The sequence below is a fragment of the Xenopus laevis genome, chromosome 9_10L (genome assembly GCF_017654675.1).
Source record: "Xenopus laevis strain J_2021 chromosome 9_10L, Xenopus_laevis_v10.1, whole genome shotgun sequence".
NCBI lineage: Eukaryota > Metazoa > Chordata > Amphibia > Anura > Pipidae > Xenopus > Xenopus laevis.
Window position 1 is genome coordinate 25,221,766 of NC_054387.1, and position 15,863 is coordinate 25,237,628.

At 40.8% G+C, this 15,863-nt stretch overlaps 1 protein-coding gene across 2 annotated transcripts in view; it reads right to left on the reverse strand.

The window, feature by feature from the left end:
* Window positions 1-15,863, reverse strand: part of nploc4.L (NPL4 homolog, ubiquitin recognition factor L homeolog) — a 91,413-nt gene that overhangs the window by 20,365 nt on the left and 55,185 nt on the right. For both annotated transcript variants that reach the window (NM_001094645.1, XM_018234516.2), the window contains 3 exon segments: window positions 11,006-11,122; window positions 11,283-11,378; window positions 13,125-13,196. In NM_001094645.1, the coding sequence (NP_001088114.1) occupies window positions 11,006-11,122; window positions 11,283-11,378; window positions 13,125-13,196 (285 nt within the window).

Consider the following 15,863-nt stretch of genomic DNA (forward strand, 5'->3'; position numbering starts at 1 on the left):
TTTTAATTTTAACTGTTACAACAACAGAATACAACAAACAGAAGTACATTGTGTATATGCAGGGCTACTTTGAAATAAATTAAACACTGAATAGCCCTATTCAATGCTAGTGTTCTCATCTGTTTAATGTGACTTCTGTTTCTGAAGCTCCATGCTGATCGTCTCTCTCTTGTCTTGAGTGTGTGACCGCGGTAAGGACCATGATGAATCATCTTGCTGTGGCTCAGTCTTGCCACTCCTGGGACGTCTATACAGCCCTCGCACCTGCTGGCGGCTTCTTGAGTATGCTTACCGCGGTCGCACACTCAAGAAGCCACCAGCAGGTGCGAGGGCTGTAAATACGACCTGACAGACAAAGCCACAAGACTGAGCCTGCAGCAAGCAGGATGAAGAGCCGCATGAGGCTCTGGAGCCGCAGGTTCCCTACCCCTGCCTTAAAGGGGATCTATCGCGAAATTTAAATTCTCTGAATGGATAGTTGAGGTGGAAATAATAATATCTTCAAATATATTTCTTTAGCAGAAATGCTTACTTTTTTAGTAAAATGACATATTACTACATGCAATGAGGGTGCTTTCACTGAGAGACAGTTCAAGCTACTGCTGAATGGGAGTGGCTTCTCACTAGCTATGACGTCACTTAGCAACTAGCAAAGTCCCTCCCTCTTCCATGCTGAATAGCATCCTCACACCAACTGTTACTGTGGAAGCTCCTTGTGAGAAAAGTAAGCCTGTCAGTTCTGCACATTCTCTCAGTCAAGTACAGACAGAGAGATTGGTAAATAATAATAATCCAGGATTCGGTTAAGGATTCGGCCTTTTTCAGTAGGATTTAGATTTCGGCCGAATCCTTCTGCCCGGCTGAACCAAATCCGAATTTGTATATGCAAATTAGGGGCGGGAAGGGAAATTGCGTGATTTTTTGGCACAAAACAAGGAAGCAAAATTTTATACCCCTTCCTACCCCTAATTTGCATATGATCATTTCATTAATCATGTGCCCAAATATTACTGCTCAGTGAAAGATTCGGCCGAATACCGAACCGAATTTGCATATTGTTGGAGTTTTCAAAAAAAATATGGTCCACCCTCTGCTGTAAGAATTGGCCAAGAAAGCAGGGAGTTGGCGAGAATTAGGGAAACATTTTTTTTTTTATTTCTTTAAATTATATCATGGCATAGAACTGGTTTGTCCAGCAGTAAAACTGTAGTTGTGAGTTATCAACCCCTTGGGAACATTATGAACCACATAACAATACAATTGTGTGACAATATGAACATAAAAGTAAAACTATTGACATAAGTGCTGACAGAGAGAGACCACATTCATAGCTAAGGTGTTACCAGTGAGAGGTCCCCACTACCAAGGGTCCCTTTCCATTAGACTTTGTAAAAGCAGTGCAAATGAAATGTAAAATATTAAGTCCTAGGTTGACCCCTCTGAGCAGACAGGTCATAAAGCGCACAAATCACACAGATTGTGCATGGGGAGATGTGCAAATTTACATCGTGTGTGCTCTGAGATAACTTTTAAAGGAAAACTATACCCAAAAAATTAACACTTGAGCAACAGTTTATATCAAATGAAGTTGCATATTAAAGAATCTTACCAAACTGGTATTTATATTTAAGTAAATATTGTCCTTTTACATCTCTTGCCTTGAACCACCATTTAGTGATGGTCTGTGTGTTGCCTCAGAGATCAGCTGACCAGAAATAATACAGCTCTAACTGTAACAGGAAGAAGTGTGGAAGCAAAAGACAGAACTCCAATAAAACCATAAAAATCAATGCTTTTTTTTTAGCCTAGTTTAATCAGCAGTCATAATCACTGTTTGACTATTTTAGCATGGCCAAATATGTTTTACAGACAGAAACAAGCGAACAACACCTATGCAATGCTGAAAATGCAATAAAATAGCTAAACATGCAATATAATGGCTAAAAATTCACCAAAAGCATCAAATTTGCAATATAATCACAAAAAATAACATATAAAAGGTATTGCGCAGTATGGTACGCTATTCGCAATGGCTATAAAAAAAATTTCAGGCAAAAAAACAAATGATGCAATAAGAAAAAAAAACCCAAAAAATAGTGTATGTGCGTATGTGTGTGTACAATTCTCAAAATTACGTTATGTGCGCATGTGTGCGGGTGCAAGTGTGAGTTCTGTGAGTGTGACCCCCCGATCCCCAAAAATGTATGTGTTAGTGTGAATGTAAATGTGTATCAGTGTAATAAGTGTGTGTGTGTAAGTGTAACAGTAACTTGGAAAATGCATGACAATCCATCTGGGGTTGTAGGAGGGGGTCCCACAAAGAGGAGGCAGACGTCTTCGGTGAAGATCCAGTGAGTGGGCGGTGCTGTGGGTATAGGAAGTGCAGGCAGCAGCAGGACACGTAGAATTCACGTTCCTACTGCTACCTTAGGGCCCCATGGCGATTGCGCCCCAGGGGCCACTGGATCCCCCACTTTGCTCATTGCCTAAAGGTGGGGAATGAGCAGGGATGGAGCAAGCTGCAGCCAGCCCCCCTGCAGCCAGCTTGTCCCTTGAGTCAGTCCCCCTGCAGCCAGCCCCCCTGCAACCAGTCCCCCCTGCAGCCACCTTCTCCCTGGAGTCAGTCCCCCTGCAGCCAGCCCCCTCCTGTCTGCCTCCGTACTTTTGTAACTTTTAAAACATGGTTTTACACAAAGCTGCTGTACTTATGCACCTCCCCCTCCCATCAGGAAAAGTGGAAAGCTAGGTAGCCTGTAACAAGCTCCTTCTCTCCCCTGACTCAGCCCCCCCCCTCAGCCAGTCAGCATCGTAGTTTTTACAAATACGTCTCCTGTTCGTGAAGACTTTCACTCCTTCTAAAGTGGAAATTCAAACTGGAGCAGCAGCACCTTCAATACTTATGCGTCTCAGTGGGGCTCATTTATCAACACTGGGCAAATTTGCCCATGGGTAGTTACCTATAGCAACCAATCAGTGATTAGCTTTTTGAAACCAGCTGCAAGTAGAATAATGAATGCAGCAATCTGATTGGTTGCCATGGGTTACTGCCCATGGGCAAATTTGCCCAGTGTTGATAAATGACCCCCAGTGTCTCATACAAACTAATGTGCGGCTGGGATTCACACACTGTTACCAAGTCCACCTTTATTTCTTCTCGTTTCTGGGAGGGAGGGAGGAGTTTGAGAAGGAGTGAAAGTCTTCACGAACAGGAGACGTACTTGTAAAAACTACGATGCTGACTGGCTGCAGGGGGGAGGGCTGAGTCAGGGGGAGAGAAGGAGCTTGTTACAGGCTAACTAGCTTTTCACTTTTCCGGATGGGAGGGGGAGGTGCAGAAGTACAGCAGCTTTGTCTGAAACCATATTTTAAAAGTTACAAAAGTATGGAGGCTGGCTGCAGGGGGGTGGGGAGGGTCTGACTCAGTAGAGGATCACTCCAGCAGGGCATGAAAAATGGAGCCTTTGAAGCCATTTAGCAACGATGCTGGCTTCACACAGTTTATGAGTGACAGCACTGACAGCCAATGAGAGACAGGACAGAACTGTTATACAGAGAAACCCGACCGGACCTCAGAGCTAGCCAGAGGCAGGTAGGAGAGAAGCAGCTGTGCATGGATCAGGGCCAGGCCAAGGGGTAGGCAGAGTAGGCACATGCCTAGGGCGCAAAGCTGGGGGGGCGCCAGGCACGTACCTCCTCTGTTGCCTACCCCCAGTCCAGTCCCCTCTGTTCCCGACTCTTTTTACTTCTCTTTGCGCATGTTCACGACGATTCGCGCATGCGCAGGAGGGAAAACATAAGTAAAAACAGTCTTTCTTGCACATGCGCACAAGTGCGCCACCTTGGGCATGCGCAGGAGCGCTAAGCCGGCGCCGCATCCGCCGGCTTGCCTTGGGCGCCTTTGCGGCGCGGCCCGGCACTGGTATGGATTCACTTTAATGACTGTGATATTTTAAAAACTGTACATTTTTTTAAATACATTATATTTAGACATTTTAATAACTTCATGCAATGATTCTTTTTACCAATTTTTAATTTCGCGATAGATCCCCTTTAAGGTGTTGGTGATTGCTGTGCATGCTGGGAGTGCTTGGTGGAAGAAGGGAGTAAGTGCAAATAACTGACTGCTGTGTGCCCTGAGTGTATCTGACTGAGACAAACAGCTTTTTCTTTTCTCTGTTTGGGGTAAACTCGTAGATACATTAAGTGCATTAACTTTCTTTTTGTGTTTAGCTTTAGAGTTTCTAAGGGGAACATTTTTTTTAAAAAAAAAGTTAAGTTGTTGTTATTTAACTTCTGGTAGCAAACAGCATTTTTTCCCCTCTTTCGTCTAATTAAGGGGGAGGAGTTAATCAGGTAAATTCTGATCAGGCTTTGTGTGTGCTCTGGTTGAAACCTTAACTTTGTGAATTCAAAGCGAGTGTGGCAGATGCTAAGCGAGTGTTGCATGTGACTAAGTGTCGCATGTGAATTAAGTGTTAAGCAGTGTTAAAAAACTTAAGGTGTTTAAAACCGAAAGGTGTTTGTGAGGAATTGCATTTAGGAGACTAAGTACCCAGTGTAAATATGAGTGCAAGTGGGTTTGCTGGTATCACTCAGTGTGTGTCTTGTCACATGTATGTGGTGTTGGAGCAGCAGATCCATGCAGCATTTACATGTGAGAGATGTCGGTTTGTTTTCATCTTGGAATCTGAACTTCAGACTCTAAGGGATAAACTTGCAACACTGAGAGCAGCGGCAAATGAGGGGGAGGAAAGGAGGCTCACAGAGCAACCACTGGCAGGGGCTAGTGGAGTGGGGGGAGGAGAAGGGGCAGTGGAGGCTAATGGGGGAGGAAGGTTTGTGACAGTCAGGAGGGGAAGTAGGGGACAGAAGGGTAAGGGTGTATGTAGCAGACTGACTCTTAGAGCACCTGGGAGGCAGTGTCTCTAATACGGGTGGTGGGGGTAGTGCAAGGAAGGAAAGGCAGGTTATAGTTATAGGGGATTCAATTATTAGAAAGGTGGATAGGGTAATCTGTCGTAAGGCCCCTACATGCCCAACAGTCTGCTGCTTGCCTGGTGCTAGGGTTAGGCATGTGGTGGAACGAGTGGACAGATTATTGTGAGGGGCTGGGGAAGACCCAGCGGTCTTGGTACCAATGACAAAGTTAGAGGAGATGGTGAAGTCCTCAAGAGCGATTTTAAAAAACGAGGTGTAAAGTTGACGGCGAGGACTTCCAAAGTAATTTTCTCAGAGATATTACCTGAGCCACGAGCAACACTAAGGAGACAGCGGGAGCATTGAGAGATTAATGCATGGCTGAGAGATTGGTGTAGGGAGGAGGGTTTTGGGTTTTTGGAGAACTGGGCTGATTTCTCAGTCGGCTACAGGCTCTTTGCTAGGGATGGGCTACACCTCAATTATGATGGTGCAGCTGTTTTGGGAGAGAAGATGACTAGAGGGTTGGAGTAGATTTTAAACTAGGTGTGGGGGGGATGGTTCAGTAAGTGAAATAGTGGGCAAAGAAAGGGAAAATGGGGGAGGAGATTTGGCTGGGGATACTGTTAAGGATAGGGAGGACCACATGTCATATGTTAAATATGGTACCAGTATTAAATGTATGTTTGCAAATGCAAGGAGTCCGACTGGTAAAATGGGAGAGCTGGAGGTGCTGGTGGGAAAATATGATGTGATTGGTGTGGCCGAAACATGGCTGAATGAGTCGCATGATTGAGCAGTAAATATCAGTGGCTATACTTTGTTTCGGAGGGACAGAGGCAATAGAAAAGGAGGAGGTGTATGTCTGTTTGTTAGTCAGGATTTAAAAGCTTATATAAAGGAGGAGGTTATGTTAGAAAATGAGGGGGCAGAAGTCTTGTGGGTGGAGTTCTTCACCAATTGTAAAGAGTCTAGCAAATTAATTGTAGGCGTATGCTATAGACCCCCTAATGTAAGTGAGGAGGAGGAGGCGAAGCTCCTCATGCAAATAGAAAAGGCTGCTAGTTTGGGTAAAGTAATGATAATGGGGGATTTTAATTAACCAGATATTGACTGAAGCAACAGTACTGCCAGATCAGTTAATGGGAACACATTTATAAACTTATTGCATGACAATTTTATGGCACAGGTTGTTGAGGAGCCTACCAGAAAAAATGCTATTCTGGATTTAGTGATCTCAAATGACCCAGAACTTATAGCAAATGTGCAAGTCATTGAACATAATAGTGACCATTATGTTATATCATTTAATGTCTGGTGCAAAAAACAAATATATACTGGGGCAACAAAAACCATGAATTTTGCAAAAGCTAATTTTAGTGCCTTGAGGGCTGCCATACAGAGTAGTAAGTTTTCAGCTAAAAACACAGAACAGAAATGGTTGTCATTTAAAATGATATTAAATCATTGTTGTTCTAAATTTATTCCTTTAAGGAGTAAATGTAGACGATCTAAGAATCATCCTATGTGGCTCAATACAGAAGTAAAGAAGTTAATAGGAAAGAAGAGAAAGGCATTTAAAAAATACAAATCTGGGACAGAAGCTGCATTGAATGAATATAAACACTGTAATAAAAGTTGTAAATCAGCAATTCGGAAGGCAAAGAAAGGAAATGAAGAGTTAATTGCGATGGAGGTGAAAACTAACCCTAAAAAGTTTTTTAAATATATTAATAGTAAAAAGATATGGTATCCAACCTAGCCACAACATTTCTAGTTTCTATAAAGCCCTACAAACCATTAATCTGCAGAAAACCTCCCTAAAAGTGAGAGACCGTTGGGAGGCAGATCTCTCACCATTTACTGATGAGCAATGGGAACAGGTACTCCATACACCTCTTCGGATTTCTCCTATTTATAAGTATAGGATATTACAACTGTACTTTGTGCATAGGGCCTATTACTCCAGAACAGTACTACATATAATTAATCCAGAGATCTCGCCAGCTTGCCTGAGATGTGGTGAGGCTGAGGGCACAATTTTACACACTTTCTGGGCTTGCTCGGAAATTGTACCCTTTTGGGTAGCGTTACAGAGCCGTATCACAGGGATGCTAGGGTTTGAAATACCGTTGGATCCCAAGTGGTATTTACTAGGTATGGACCCCCCAACTCCTCTAACGAACCCAGCCCACACTATGGTACACAAATTACTCTTCTTAGCATGTAAAATCATAGCCCAGCACTGGAAAGCCCCAGACCCTCCTTCCTATCAGATGTGGTTGAAGTCAGTTCAGGACTTACAAAAAATGGAGGATCTGATTGCCAGGAGAAAGGGTTCTACTACGGCTAACACCGCTATTTGGCAGCTATGGATTCTGGAGCATGTTTGAATAAGCCTAGGGAGTCGGTAGTAATTACCTAACGCATGATTAAGTTACAGTCCACTAATCCTACGCTACAAGATAGCGCAAAACTTTTTCAGATATGAACAGCCTTAAGGTCAAATTATAGGATACAGTTTGTTTCAGGGAACTGCCATTTGTTTATGTCATTGCTGTCAATAAAGATGTGAGTTTACAGTGTTCAGAAGATCCATTTACTAGCGAAAACTTATTTTTTCAGTAAGTTGAGGTACAATGCTTATGACTGTCATGTATTTATCTATTTGGTCAAAATTCTGTGCTTGCAGGATGTCTAAACCCAATCTGCGTATTGGGTCATGTTCCTTTTTATGTGCACTGAGCTGTGATATTGTCTGTACAACTATCTTTTTTTCTCAATAAATCTCACTTGAACCAAAAAAAAAAAGATATGGTATGGTTGTAACAGATACAGAAAAGGCAAATGTGTTAAATCAGTTATTTTCTTCAGTGTATACAATAGAGGAGTCTGAGTTCCCAGGCTCACTTTTTAGCTGCACTAATGACTCAGCTCAATCTAGTCAGTGGCTGACTCAGGATATGATTCATGAAGCTTTAATAAAAATTAATGTAAACAAGGCTCCAGGGCCTGATGGCATACACCCCCGGGTTCTAAGAGAGCTTAGTTTAGTTTTAGACCAGCCCCTATTTCTGATTTTCTGCATTACGATCTCAGCCTGGCAATTATAGGCCAGTAAGCTTAAGATCTGTAGTGGGCAAATTATTTGAAGGCTTGTTAAGAGATCACATTCAAAATGTTGTCCTAGTGGCATTATGAGCAGCAATCAGCATGGCTTTATGAAGGATAGGTCATGTCAGATAAATTTGATTTCTTTTTATGATTAGGTAAGTAAGATGCTGGACAGTGGGGGGTGCAGTAGATGTGATCTATTTGGATTTTGCCAAAGTGTTTGATACTGTGCCCCACAAACGACTGCTTTCTAAACCAAGGTCTGTTGGGCTTAATGAAGTCATTTGCACATGGATAGGAAACTGGCTACAGGATCGGGTACAGAGGGTGGTTGTTAATGGTATATTCTCTACTTGGAGTAAGGTTCTTAGTGGGGTCCCCCCAGGGCTCGGTATTAGGTCCACTTTTATTTAACTTGTTCATTAATGACTTAGGGAAGGGTGTTGTAAGTAATGTATCAGTGTTTGCAGATGACACAAAACTATCCAGCCCAATTAATTCCATTCAGGATGTGGCATCCTTGCAACACGATCTTGACAAACTGGCAATCTGGGCAGCTAAGTGGCAAATGAGATTCAATGTTGATAAATGTAAAGTCATGCAACTGGGATGTAAAAATATCCAAGCCACTTATACCTTTAATGGGACTGCACTAGGCAAATTCATTATGGAAAAGGACCTTGGAGTCCTTGTAGATGATAACCTTGGCTGTAGCAAGCAATGCCAGTCAGCAGCATCAAGGGCAAATACGGTCTTGAGCTGTATTAAAACAGGAGGAGGGGGTCAACTAAGCTGGTGAAAGGTATGGAAAATCTTAGCTATGAGGAAAGACTGGCCAAATTGGGGATGTTCATGCTGGAGAAGAGGCGCTTAAGGGGTGATATGATAACTATGTATAAATATATAAGGGGATCATATAATAATCTCTCTAATGCTTTATTTACCAGTAGGTCTTTCCAGCTGACACAAGGTCACCCAATCCAATTAGAAGAAAAGAGGTTCCACCTAAATATTTCGGAAGGGGTTTTTACAGTGAGAGCTGTGAAGATGTGGAATTCTCTCCCTGAATCAGTTGTACAGGCCGATACATTAGATAGCTTTAAGAAGAGGTTGGATAGCTTTTTAGCAAGTGAGGGAATATAGGGTTATGGGAGATAGCTCATAGTACAAGCTGATCCAGGGACTAGTCAGATTGCCATTTTGGAGTCAGGAAGGAATTTTTCCAAATTGGTGAGGCTTCAGATTTTTTTTTTTTTGCCTTCCTCTGGATCAACTGGCAGTTAGGCAGATTTAAAAAAAAAAAAAAAAAAAAAAAGGTTGAACTTGATGGACGTGTGTCTTTTTTCAACCTTACTTACTTTGTTACTATGTTACATAGGGCTAAACTCCACAGGAGATTTTGTAGGATGGTGTTGGATTGACAAAATGCATCCTACAAGTCAGATGTAGTAACAGGGATCAAAATATAATAGTACTGACATTTAAATTACATGGAAATGTTCCATTCAACACAACATGACTGTCGGATGGGAAAGCAGCATGCTGCGTCTTCATCCGATGAGATAAAATCTGATGGTGTCATACCAACTTTTTTTTCCCACTGAAATACATTGAATGTCGGATGTAGATACATGAACAAACTACATCATCTGACTTTACATTCTAGTTATAGGGGGATCAGATTTTGTAGGATCCTATAAATCTTGTGCTGTTGCGTAGTATTTCCCCATATATAGAATGTTCTGAACCTTAAAGCTATTTAAAAAAAAAAAAAAAAGCTATTTGCCATAGTGACCTATTTATAAAATCATATTAACTATACTCACACAGATCCACAATTGCTAATCCACAATTGCTAAACAATTCTACTGATGTTTTCATTTAACAGAAAGAAATATTATAAAGAAAACTTCAGCTGCCAAGCATTCAAGGATAACAAGTCATACATCTGTATATATGGTTTTAGATTGCCTCCATAGCAAGCATACAGTAGCAATGGGTTGTAATGTTTTTTTTGGCCTCGACTCATTGCAATAGGGGAGTCTGATAGCAGCACTATAATTAGGATTAGGGAGTTTAATCATCACCAGATTTGCAGGACAGCCTCCAGTTTGAAAAATATTAAGATCACTCTGCTAAAAAGTTTTCAAAAAAATCTAAATGCTAAAAGTTTTGTAAAATTTAGCTTCTCGTTGTGTAACTGTTACGTCAACTCTCATTGCGCTTCCTTTGGAAAATCAATAAAAATATTGTTATAATAATAATAATAAAAAAAAATTTGGCTTAACACAACAGAGCTAAGAATTAGTATACGATACACTTTGCACAAAGAAAGGCTGCATCTGGAGGAAGGCAATATATGGTTACTACAACTATTACTCTCCAATGCACAACTAATACCCATGTTTTTCCCCCCCACAATGCAGTGTAATTTCACCCAGAATTTAATTGTGATCACAGCATAACAAATTACAGCAACTGTGCACACATTGTGTTGTAAATAGGACGCAAATGTGCAGTCCTTTTGGTGTAATTTCCTGTTTTCACTGTGACAGTGATGTATGTGCCGATTCTTTAGGGCAAGTGTGCTGAATCTATTCACACTGGGCACTAAAATTGGAAAATATTGGAGCTACTGCCTGGTCAGAGTCCCACTGCATCAATAGGCGCAGCAGTGCTCAAACCGGTACAGAAGGCACGAAGGACTAATGGCGCGGAATGCTGCTATACAGAAGTGCAAGCAGAGCATTTTGAAACAAGTACCTTTAATGGTGGTTTTGCACACAACTGACTGTGGGGAAATTGGAAGGACCGCAATACACTTGGATTCACATCTGGAGTAACTCTGCTCTGTATCCAGACAACAATTTTTATCTCCTAAGATAAACTCTAGGCAAACTATATGTAGTCTTATCAAACACACTTCTTTATACATATGGCTTATTCCCTTTGCTCTAAAAGTTCTGTTACTAACCTGTAAAGGCATAACATCATTGGTAACCAAGAATTGGAGCAAATGGAAGTCAGAGATGATGTCAAGGAAAACTGAGGGCAGATTCTGGGAAAGATATGTGGCTAAACTGTGAAAGTCCTGTTGGCAAGAAGACAGTACAGGCTTAGCAGATGTTGAGTAAAACATGGCAATACACTGGTCAGAAATGTTCTTCATAGATTTTGTCTTTAACGGATGAATGTAAAATGAAACAACATTTTTATGGGACATGAATAAAAATGGGGGCAATATCTCTTACCTGTGTCTCACCCAGGACATCCCGGTTTTCAATCGGGAACAAATTACAGGAAGTGGAAAAGGTGTAGACGGGATCCTTGGGAAAGGTGGTTGTGATCTTAAAAAACAAAAATACTGAAAATATTAAACAAATACTTTGTGCAATAGAAGTGTATCAGTATAATTGTACCATCCCACACAATGCCAAAAAAGTTCATACAGCAGCAACAATGCAGAAAAGTACAACTTCCCATCCACTGCACCATTTGATTCAGCCCCCATCAGCACAGGCCAGGGGATCTCCCATAACACAAATCATGCACTTTATAGCAAATACTGGGCTTTAGCATCAAGGTGAACACTATCATCAACACCAGTCAAGAGTAATTAGGCAAAGTTGGCCCTTGCTGTTATGGTGTTGGACAAAAAATTGCTTAGACATTATTATATTACATAGTTAAATTGGGTTGAAAAAAGACAAAGTCCATCAAGTTCAACCCCTCCAAATAAAAACACAGCATTCATACACACATCCTTCCATACCTTCACATAAAAAATACCCATATCTATACCAGCTATAGAGTTTAGTATCACAATAGCCTTTGATACTATGTCTGTCCAAGAAATCTTTCAAGCCACTCTTAAAAACATTAACAGAATCAGCCATCACAACATCCCCTGGCAGTGCATTCCACAACCTTACTGTCCTCACTGTGAAGAACTGCCTACGTTGCTTTAAATGAAAGTGCTTTTCTTCTATTCTGAAGGGGTAGCCTCTGGTGCAGTGTTCCTCTTTATGGGTAAAAAGGTCCCCTGCTATTTGTCTATAATGTCCTCTAATGTACTTTTAAGTGTAATAATGTCCTTTCGCAACTGCATTTTTTCCATAGAAAACAACCCCAACCTTGACAGTCTACCCTCATAATCCCTCTAACCAGTTTAGTTGCATGTCTCTGCACTCTCTCCAGCTCATTATATCCCTCTTAAGGACTGGAGTCCAAAACTGCACTCCAGATGAGGCCTTACCAGGGACCTATAAAGAGGCATTATTATGTTTTCATCCCTTGAGTTAATGCCCTTTTTTATGCAAGACAGAACTTTATTTGCTTTAGTAGCCATAGAATGATTCTGCCCAGAATTAGACAACTTGGTATCTACAAAAACTCCAAAATCCTTCTCATTTAAGGAAACTTCCAATGCACTGCCATTTAGTGTAAACCTTGCATTTATATTATCTTTGCCAAAGTGCATAACCTTGCATTTTTCAACATTGAACCATTTTCCAGTTTGCTGCCCAGTTTCCCAGCCCAAATCAGGCAGCATCCTGCATGGAACCTATAGCTCTGCACAATTTAGTATCATCTGCAAAAATAGAAACAGTACTTTCAATGCCCATCTCCAAGTCATTAATAAACAAGTTGAAAAGCAAGGAACCTAGTACAGAGCCCTGAGGTACTCCACTAACAACACTGGTCCAATTAAAAAATGTTCCATTTACCACCACTCTTTGTAGTCTATCTTTTAGCCAGTTCTCTATCCAAGTACAAATACTATGTTCCAACATTCCTTAATTTAACCAGTAACCTTCTGTTTGGCACTGTATCAAATGCTTTAGCAAAGTCTAAGTAACTCGCATCCACTGCCATCCCAGGTCCCTACTTACCTTCTCACAAAAAGAAATTAAGTTAGTCTGGCAAGATCTATTACGCATAAAACCATGCTGGCACAAACTCACAGTATAACGATTTGCTATGAAGTCCAGTGACTGGACACAAAACACAAAATGCATATCTTTGAAGTGAAAAAACTACTGCATATTATAAAAACAAGCTGTGACAAGCTGTTAGAAGCTGTACATACTTACATCAATGATAAGGTATTCTACAGGGAGAGGCCGTGCTAGCTGGGTTATTTCGTTACCAAACTTGTCTATGTCCTGAAATAATCAGACCAAGCTGTTAGAAACAATAAAAAGACAAATACTGAACAGAAAGGCTTGTGATAGTGAAGAACTTGTTAATCAGTACAGAATTCAACATTCAGTTCCCTGCCTATAATGCGCAACATAAACTTGTAAACCGCATTTCTTGCATTTTAGTTGATTTACATTGGGCCCAATATCCAAATGTAAGGACAATTGATGAATGCTAATACTTAGCATATGACAATGTGCAAGAAGGCATATGTAGTGGATGGCATAATTATCAGAATTGGTCAGTATTTCCGACTAAGCTCTAATTTCAATTTAATGTGGTTTGAAACAAGCACATAGCATGAAAACTCTGATTACCAACAGTAAATTCTAATCCATACTTATTGCAAGGTTAAGAAAAATAATTAAATTATATGCTGCATAAAAATATTTAAACAGTATAATAAAGCTTCTGTTTGCAATCAACATTCCGTTGTGTTTCATAGTAGTCTAAAGTAAACAATGGCTTTTCGTCACAGATATCTGAGCCTAGTGCAATTGAATGTCTGAGTCACCTGCAGGTTAAAGTGGATACTTCAAATATTATTTACAAATGAACTGCTACAGAGTTGGATACATTGTTGCACTTGCATCCCCTCTGTGAGCATTTCTAGTTGCCAAGTACAATAGACTCAGTACTATACCAATTCATAGGTAGTGCTGGACCATGTCCATAAAAACCACAATTAATTAAAACCAACAAAAGGTGGAACGGCGATGTAGTTTAATTAGTAAAGCCACATATAATTAATGTAATAGATAAGTAATGAGGGTGTAGATCAATGCCTGATCCCTTTTCTATATTCCCACATGCAGGCTCCCACCCTTCTCATTCAGGGCGAAAATAAGGGAGCTTGCCATTCACCACTTGTTATGCCCTATAAGGGTATTTAACTCCTGGTCAAGTCAAGAGTGAGTTTATTGTCATTTCATCCATATACGTTTGTACAGTACACAGTGAAACGAAACAACGTTGCTCTAGGACCATGGTCCTACACAACACATATGCACCGGACAACGGACAAAAAGTGCAAGTGCAAAAATATGCAACTCCTGCAAGAAAGGTCAGCACAGTGCAGGGACAGGACAAGACAGTGCACACTCAGCTGGTGAGTACAACACAAGTTTCAGGAAGTAAAGTAGCAGCCCAATTGCCGGAATTAGTGATCAAACACCTTTCCCCTCCCTTCATCCCCCGTGAAAGCTAGCTATATATGTGGGGAACGAGTGAGAGCTAGTCACCCACCGTCCCCCTATGCCACCCAACGCGCTTCGCAGCTAACAGGGCTTCTTCAGGGGCATAAGTACCAGGTGCGTGTAAAAATCCGGTTTAAATAGGTATGCCGTTCCTTGTGTATGATTGACAAGTTCGCCCAGCCCTGTCGCTTCACTTCCACCGACGCGTGTCTCAGGCAGGAGAGATCATTGCCAGTTCTGGCTCTGCCTTGTGACTGCGCATGTGTTTGCCCTCACTGTTCGCAAGTGGATGAATCCGTTTCTGCCTTACAATATCAAACGCAAATGGATGGATTAGGAAGTCGCTTTCAACATTGCATATGAACACAAAAGAAGGAAGAGACCGCTCAAGCTCACCGCTCGTTTCTCCCCCTGCAAGGTGCTCAGTCTCCAGTGTCCTCACTATATCCACTAACGAAACTCGACATAGATGGCACTTCTGGACCGTTTAATATAGTAGGTTGCTGGACAACACCTAATGCGTTTCGGGATCAAATCCCTTAAACATAGGTTACCATTTCATTGCACACAGCTGTTCTTTGATACACATTGTTCAAGTGACCCCTAGTTGGCAATTAAAAAAATACATTTTTATTTAAATCATTTAAAACCATCAATGAAAAAGTTAAAAATTATCTATTTAAGTTTATTTCACTAAAAACCCAACAGTACTGCATGTCACCATATATGGAGAGGTTTATCATTTAATTATACTTTTTTTGTATAAGCTTTTTATTGTGTGATAAAAAACTTTAGGAAGAACGTTCTTCTATTTTTCAATATGATTTCTCTCAATTATTCTTTCTTTCCTCTATTTAATTTTATCAAATTATTCACTTCTTTTCTTTACTTTCTCATGAATAGTCTTTCTTTGCTCTATTTCGTTTTATCAAATTATTCACTTCTTTTCTTTCAATATACATTATTATAAATGTTTAGATTGACCAGTCACGTCACTTCCGCTGCATCGTGTCTCAGGCAGGAGAGATTGTTGCCAGTTCTGGCTCTGCCTTGTGACTGCGCATGCGTTTGCCCTTACTGTTCGCAAGTGGATGAATCCGTTTCTGCCTTACAATATCGAGTGCAAACAAATGGATTAGAAGTCGCTTTCAACATTGCAGAGGGTCTAGGTTTTCAGACACCTAAATTAGGAATTCTTAGCACATATTGGTGCCTATGTGAATCTCATTATGTTTATGTTGCCTGATAGTAAAAGTGCTCATTATATCTATACATATATCAATACGTTACATACAAAGAATTAAATCCCACATTAGTGCCCTGTAAAAAAACATAATTATGCCTTTTCTGCAATGTTTTTGATCTGGTCTGTTACTAGCTGACACTTTATTTCCAGCAAACCGATGCCAAATGATAAATAAATAAATTACATCC